We start from the raw sequence: 7,741 nt of genomic DNA on the forward strand, positions 1-7,741 counted from the left end.
TTTTTCTCGCACAAGTCATTACTTTGAAGTTCAAATGTCCTTAATGCGAAAAAATAAGCCATTTGAAGACCATTAACTTAGTAAATAAACCAACTAAGGACGAAAATGACCAGACCAGCTGATCGTAAGTTGATTTAAAACCCGCCGGATTTGCCCTCTATCTCTACTAAGGACACCTGCTTTGAATTTTTTTCAAATTACTCGGCCATTTACATTGTGTTCGGTATTGATGTTGTGTGTGTAATTTCCGGACGTGAGCAGGTCCGTGTTTCAACCATTATGCGTGGCTTTCATTCTGTTCACCGAGTTTGTATTCCTTTGTTGGTCATGTTTGACAAAAACAATAGCTGACGAATTATTAATTTACGAGAGGATTTGCTTCAGGCTTTGTAATATGGCATTCATAAGTTAACCTTTCGTTAACGCTTCGTTGAAGTGAAAACCGCAATTCGCAAAATAAATAGTATGTATTCTCTCAGTCGTATTTATCAGATCCATTGTAAAAGATCTGGATTTTTACATTCGCTTTTCGTGTTAATGATCGGTTCCGCCAAGAACGAATAATAGACAACGGTGTTAATAATTTCGTGAACATGGCTAGCACAAACTTTTATTGTAATTCAAAGTCTAGGTAAACGAACGCCAATCGAAGTCTAAAGGAGACAGACTTTGAATATTTTAACTTCAGTGAAAATTCGATTCATTTGTTCGCCATGAATTTATTTCCTTTGCTTCCAAAACAAACTTTGTCTTCGCTGTTAAAAGCGCCAGAAAAAAAATAATACCTTTCTTTTTTTACACCCAATTTTCTTCTATAATTTCGCGTTGTTTGGAGAACACAAACTGTGCTAGCAGTTGGAATCGATAAACATAAAACAAATTATTCAACAAAATGATTTTTTTTTATTTTAATAGTAAAAACTACTTCCCTTGTGACCTTTTTTCCGCTCTTACCTTTCGATACAATTTTTTACAGGGAGCCTTAATTTCGTCCACGGGTAATTTAGTGCACTTTCAGAGGAAACGGTGTCGATATTAAGAGAAACGGGCTTAGCTGTAATAAATATATCATGCTCCATTTTGTCATGACGAATTCCTAATTATCTACCCGGCTAGTTTAAAAATACATTATGTATTCATTTTTGAAGCTTGATGACTACAGGTTCGGATACGAATTTTTGCCCTTTTTTCTAATTATGTAACCTTTACTATACGAAATATCCTGTTTTAAATTTTCAAAGAACGCTTTGAGGAAACTACAGGATAATTTCCACTCTGCTTAATCATGAGGCCAATAAAAACTTTAAAGGGGTGTAGTTTGTATCTTTCTGGGGTTTTTCTTGTTAATTTTTTATTTATGGCTTTTTGACAAGAAACATTTTTGTCAAAAGAGCTAAGAAGACCAGATGTGGGCTTAAAATGGAAAGGGAATAATTTATACATAATTTGAAATTTCCTTTAAAATTTTAAATGTATTTTTGAACAACTGAACTTTTCATCGTTAAACTTGTACATAATATGATTCTAAACTTTGTGGTCGTTTACCGTCTCGCTGTAGCTTACAACGTGAATTTTGCCTCGGTTTTTTTTTTTTAAATAGCAGTCTGTTAAAGTTGGATATATTTTTAAAGTACCCTCAGAATATGATTCTGTCACTTAGCGCTTATTTAAACGCAAATGTCCGCTTCGCGATCAAATATTAGGGTATTTCACTTTTCTTTCACTGTTCTTGGAGGACTTATAGCCTCTCTTGACTGAGTTACTGTCTTAAGACTTTCAACGGAGCTACAGATAACTTCATTGTCTTTCGCTTTGTCTAAGCTCGCTACAGTCCTCTCAGGGCGAGTTAGTGACGAACCGAACCTCGAGTCAAAAAACAGTGAAACTGGGAAGTTCTCTTTGCTTCTTGCTTGTTCCAAAGCAAATGGGAAGTTTCCCGAAGAGGAGCTCAAGAAATGAGCTTTAGCCAAAGATGGGATTGGCGTAAAAGCCGACTTTGGACTGCCTAAAAAATTGTCCGGGCTTCGAGTGTATTTGAAACCGTCTGTTCGAAGGGCTGGGTGATGAAATTCTCGCAGTTCTTGAGTGGGTCTTGTCCACGGATTAGGAACGCCCATAAATACACTTGCCGTGTCGCTCTTGTACCGTGTTAAGACTTCCTCGATCGCTTGAACTAAGTCGCCGCCACAGGAATGAAGAATTAGTTGCAAAACACTGACTTTTATCTTCGGAAAGACGCGTATTAGAAGCTCAATTGCCGAAGCTCGTCTTTGCTGTCCTGCAAACAAAACGGGTGATTTCTCTGCTGGGTCGTATTCGTTAGAAAACCGACGCCTCTTTTCTTGCGATTCTCCCATTAATGGGGGCGAATTGTACATGTGGCCTGTTTCTAGACTGACTTCTCCTTGTGTCTTCCTTTTCAATCCTACACGGAAAAGCAAAAAAAGAGAACTATTAAGCTTATAGGGAACAATCCAAATTCTTCTGCTCAGTTAAAAGTTCTCCTTAATTTTATTCTACCTTTAAACTCTCACACGAGTATCAAGTATATCTCGCAAGAAACATGGATCTTTTTTCAAGAATACCGTCAAATTCGAAGGTTAAATTTCAGAAAATAATTTGGATTTACGGTTTCAACCATCACAAGCCGAGAATAACATAAAAAACTGTAGCATTTTAGACAGTCTGTGAAATTTGTATCACCGAAAATAAAATAGAGAGATGTAAATGATGGAGGTTAAAATTACAATTTTCGTCATCGAAATAAAAGTCTCACAAACATTTGGTTTTAATGCGGTCATAAATGAGGAAAAACAAAGTATAGAATTTCCATAATTTTCTATAAGTCACCAATATTTTAAGTTCTAATTGGACTATTGTTGAAGTTCAACCTGTCTTTTAAATTGGTCATGTTTCTTTTTTGCCGTTTTGAGGTAACTATTTTCATAGTTAAAATAAGCCCTTTACAATCGTAGCAAAACTGAATGTATCAAATTTCGGACCTCGAAGTTATTGAAGTCCTTGAAAATTTTCCACGCAATTGATGATGTAGTTTATAGTTTTGAATTTCGTTGAATTTTATAGCCTTTGGCCAGAGAAAATGATATTTTAATATCCTTTTAACTGGAAAATAAGGAGAAAAAAATTGCTTTATTTGTGGCAAACTGCTCGATACAAATGAATCAGCCATTTTAATGTAAAAGCGAGTTCTTTCAAATGGTTACTTTGAATATAGTCAAATAGTGTAAAAGGAAATTAGAAGAATTGCTTGTTTCCAAAACTAATATATTTTGAAGTTAAAATAAGTTCGCTTGACCAAAACAAAAGAAAGATTGGCTTGCGGGAGGGATCTCGAAGAGGAAATTTTAATTTCGCTCTCCTAATTAAATGGTAAAAAGAGAAGAATTTTTGTTTCGATGTCACAGCGGGAGAAAGCTGGCTTGAAATGAACGCAAAACAGCATAAAACGACTTGCGAAACGCAGGTGCGTTCAAATGTTATTCACATCAAATTTGGTAATTTTTTTTCAATTCTTGCAGGTCAACAGAACTAGATACTCCGTCAAAGATAAGGAAAATTTAATGAGGCCTTGTTCAAAGTTAAACTAGATAGATACAAGAAAGAAAAACGTTTATTTTTTATCGAAGCTGGATACCCTAATATTTTCACAACTGTCAAGTTTGGTGTCAAAACATAAAGCTAAATCGGCACATTGTGAAACGTTATCACTGAAAATTTTATCCAAAGAAAAACGGACAATATTCAAAGATGGATGAGCTTTGAATTACTTTCATATTCAACCACTATCTAAGGTTTTTATTGGCAGCTTTTAAAACAGCAAAAGAAACGCAATCCCTGTCTAACAAGCTTGTTTTAGCCATTGTGATCAATTGAGTGCACGCCGCATTGAATACAGCGATGATTCTTTGAGAAACCTTCGGTAATTAAATCAAATCAGCAGAAGAAGCATAAGTTACACCTTGCAAATGATGTGGTAGAAGTCCAGCGAAAGGCGTAAACGCAGAGTGACAAGTGCATTCGGCATGGACGTCTTTGTGCGAATTCCCGATAAATCCAGTATGATGATGTTCTATGAGACAATAAAGTATATTAAAGTATTAAAAATGAATGAAGCACTTTCAGAGCCTGTGGTATTTTGCTGTTTAACTTTTCATCTTTGAATTGATGTCTTTTTTGCTTTCAGAAGCAGTAATTTTTTTTTTGCCAGAACAAACCGTTCTCAATGCCAGTATTCATGAGACGAATGTTTCCATAACAATCGCGTGGAGGAAATTGAACTGTATCTATTCGCTTTTTTTCGTGGTTGTTATGGGAAAACATATTGGATAATTCGGAATTTCTTGCCCACAGAATGATTTTCTTATCTATGCTAATGTCTATGAGTCAGTCATATTCAGTTTGCCTGAAGTTTGGGCTTTGAGACAACAATTATTAATCCCATGATATGGCCGAAATTATTCCTGTTTCCGCCCTCTTTGGACATTTTATCCGCATTCAAAGTGATGAATTATGGCTGTTGATACCTTAAAACGCTTGCAAAAGGTTTCGCGTTCGCTCCTGTGGGATTCTAGTTTCATGTTATCGGTCGCTGAGATACGAAGGCCGCTAGTACTTGTCAGAGTTTGTTTTCAAATAGCTTTTTTTCAGCGTATTTCTCCTCGTTAACCTCTATTAAAACTTTATTCCAGGGTTCAAGCAATAAAACAACCCATATTGAAGCTGGTTTTTTTTTTTTTTTTTTTCATCAAACAATGGATTTGCTACTATAAGAAGATTTAATAACTTCAAATTTCTCACCTGCGAATGAACTCGGAATTGACATATTTTCGGAACAAGTTTCGGTCACGGGCGAGGATGCTTCTTTCTTTATTTCTGGAAAAAAAAACAGAAAAGAACATAGAAATCCTGTTTTTGTGGCTCGTGAAAAAAAAGCAACATATGTTTTGCTAAGATGCGGGCAAGATTATTATGTGAATGCCTGGTTTTCTTTCCTTTCACCTTTTTGACCATATAGAAAAAGGATGTTTGTGCTGTTTTCGAATTAAAACTCCTTAGCATGCGGGTTACAATGTTTCAAATAAACACTGAATTATCTAAAGTCATAGTTGCATGAAATCTTGAATAATAGCTGATTTCCTTCAATTATTGGATTACTCTTTGGTAGTTTTAATCTTGGCGTTGTGAAGTCTGCCCATCTTTGCTTTCACTTTTAATCAGCTCAGGTCAACGGCACATGGCTAGTTTCTGATAAATAATCCAAACTGAAAAACCGCGAAATGAAACAGCTTGAAACTGTGTATCAAAAGCTGTGACGATTATGTATTCACTTAAAGTTGTGGTGAGTAAACCTTATGAAACTCAAATGCCCTCAAAAGCGAACAACTGTGAATTTGCAAAAGATGAAACCATTTAAACTCTTCTGCCATCAAATTCTCTTGAAAAAAATTGTGTGATTACAGATGCGAATACCCCTAAGTGACGTTATTAGAAATTTACTCATTAAGAGCGCTTTTGTGCTTTTCAAGTTGAAACTTTTTGCTACAAATTCTCGTTGCATTTTGACATTCAGTCCTCGCGTTTCATATATCCTAAATTCGTTACAATATTGCCATCTCGCGAAGACTATTTGTTAGACAAGAAGGCAGACTTTTTTCTTTACTTTTATAATTTGAAGTCTTGATCAAAACCCATATAGATGCGCTTTTCATATATTAGTGTTCAAGAAATGAACTTTGTTGAAAATTGAAATTGGAAGAATGGTGGCCTGCTTATTGTAACAGCGAGATTGTTACCTGTTGTTTCTGTGGTTGAAGATCCCGGAGTGGAGCTTCTGGAGGGGCTTTGGTTCCCTCCAGTGCTAACTCGATTCATCGCAGTAAATACATCTCCTGGAGGTAGCGGACTCCGTTGTTCTTGCATCTGTTGTCGACGAAGAGCGACTTGTGCAGCTAAAACCCTTTGCCGCTCAGCAATCAGCAAGCATTTTGGACACAAACAATCCCTCCATCGGCAGAAGCCTTTGTGTCCTTTTAAGATCGAGTCGAACCCATGATTACGACACCGAGCGCATTTTGGCGTGCGTTTTTTTTCCGCGGAAGTTTGTGCTTGCTTGCTAGAAGCACTGTTACTAGCACCCACTGCGGAGCCACCGGTAGTTAAACTGCCACTGCTCTGCGAATAACTCATCGTCTCTGACGGCACGACGTTCAACTCAACGTATCGTCTGAGTTGGTTATGTGTATCCTTACGGACCAAGTTACTTGTCTTGCAAAATATCGCTTCGCTATACAAGCTGGAGTTTCCATTTGATACTGTTTTATACTCATTCGCATGGCCCCATAGCCAAAAGTGATCGCATAACAGCACTTTGATTGGTTCGTTTTGTGGACCCGTGTCATTTGCTCGGCTAATGAGGTGCGAGGCGTTATAGTTCAAACTTGGCGCTGATTGGACGTTTATTGTTGTCCCATGGGGCACCTGCGTTCGCTCCAAGACCTTAAAGCGGTGATCATTTCGGCGTATGCGTTGTATGGAGCAGGTGACTTGTCCCAACTTGAAGAAAAAGAAAACTTGATCCCAAAACATTGATAAACAATAGCTTTAAAGGGAGCGACAAAAAGAGAGTTCTCTTGTGTAAACATGAGGTTGTCTTGTGTTGAGTTTCAACTTAATCAGATCAAAAGAGCAAGCCCCCTTTTTCAAAAGCCACGAAAATCAAAAATAATGGACAGAGTATTTCGTCATGTATCAAGCACTAGCAACTCCACGCATTGTAAGATAAGGTTTCATTAATCAAATTGAAACTTATCTAAAGATTGGAGGGAGACACGTTTACTAACTCATCAAGATTCTCATGGAGTTTTGCTTAATCAACCTTCTCAATAGTGTTATTTCCTCAAGGTCCATCCGTGATGTACCATTAATCTTCCGTAATAAATGCACTCATGCCCCTTTTAAGTGTAATTAAAACTCCACCAAGAGGTTAGGTGTCGCGTGGTTTGTTTTATCAGCCAAATTTGCTTTTCACAAAAGGAAGACCTTTTCAGCGATGGTTTTGTATTAAAAACTCGTTTCCTGCCCGGGTTAGATTAATAATTCATTCTAGCCTTCCTCGGTGGCACCTCGAAGCGAATTTAAATTGCTTTCTAATTTCATAAGGGAAATAATTGAACACTCATTACAGCGCTTAAGCGTTGAAAAATAAACAATGCAAACAACTTTGGAACCCTCTCGAATCAAAGTTTAAGATCGGCGACGTTCATGAAAGTTTTCCACAGTGTACTTTGGGCCGTTCTCTTGAGCCGAGAGTTTTGTTTTGCTTTAAGGCGAAAATCTCTAGGTTTTATTTATTTCAAAGAATAACAAAAAGGGAGTGATAAACTTAAAATAAACAGCTAAAGACTCAGAGGTCTGCAGGTGGCCTCGGTAGAAACGAAATTCGGTGACTTACAAACATTTATTCATTTCTATTTTCAAATATGGTTTGTCAGTGAGTATTGAATTGACATTTTAGTCTCCTGAAAATATTCCGCCGATTGATAAGCTTTTAGTGAGAGCGGCAAGTCTTTAAAGTTGTCTTCAACGAGTTAACTATTTTTCGATTCGTTTGTTCATTTTGTTTTTTCCGAATATCAACTCTCTGAAGGAAAAATTCTCGCGCCGTCTCTAAGTAAATTCATGCAGAACTTGTTTTCGTGTGATCCTTTTTTGGCCAAGTTTA

The 7,741-nt window shown here is 36.9% G+C and overlaps 1 protein-coding gene across 1 annotated transcript; it reads right to left on the minus strand.

The window, feature by feature from the left end:
- Positions 1–892: 892 nt before the first annotated feature.
- LOC138023975 (doublesex and mab-3 related transcription factor 3, truncated-like) lies at positions 893–6,548 on the minus strand. Its single transcript, XM_068871059.1, has 4 exons — positions 5,814–6,548; positions 4,819–4,893; positions 3,980–4,090; positions 893–2,425 (listed from the first exon to the last, which is right to left on the minus strand). Exons 1-4 carry the CDS (start codon positions 6,205–6,207, stop codon positions 1,710–1,712), a joined length of 1,296 nt encoding a protein of 431 aa, XP_068727160.1. The 5' UTR covers positions 6,208–6,548; the 3' UTR covers positions 893–1,709.
- Positions 6,549–7,741: the final 1,193 nt, after the last annotated feature.

This window comes from Montipora capricornis, chromosome 11 (genome assembly GCF_036669925.1).
Source record: "Montipora capricornis isolate CH-2021 chromosome 11, ASM3666992v2, whole genome shotgun sequence".
Classification (NCBI taxonomy): Eukaryota; Metazoa; Cnidaria; class Anthozoa; order Scleractinia; family Acroporidae; genus Montipora; species Montipora capricornis.

Coding starts and splice junctions, on each gene's coding strand:
- LOC138023975 (XM_068871059.1), bottom strand. CDS start 6,207: ATGAGTTATTCGCAGAGCAGTGGCAGTTTAACTACCGGTGGCTCCGCA. Junction 4,894..5,813: donor TTCAACCACAGAAACAACAG/GTAACAATCTCG, acceptor TTTTTTTTCCAG/AAATAAAGAAAGAAGCATCC. Junction 2,426..3,979: donor TCTACCACATCATTTGCAAG/GTGTAACTTATG, acceptor TTTTCCGTGTAG/GATTGAAAAGGAAGACACAA.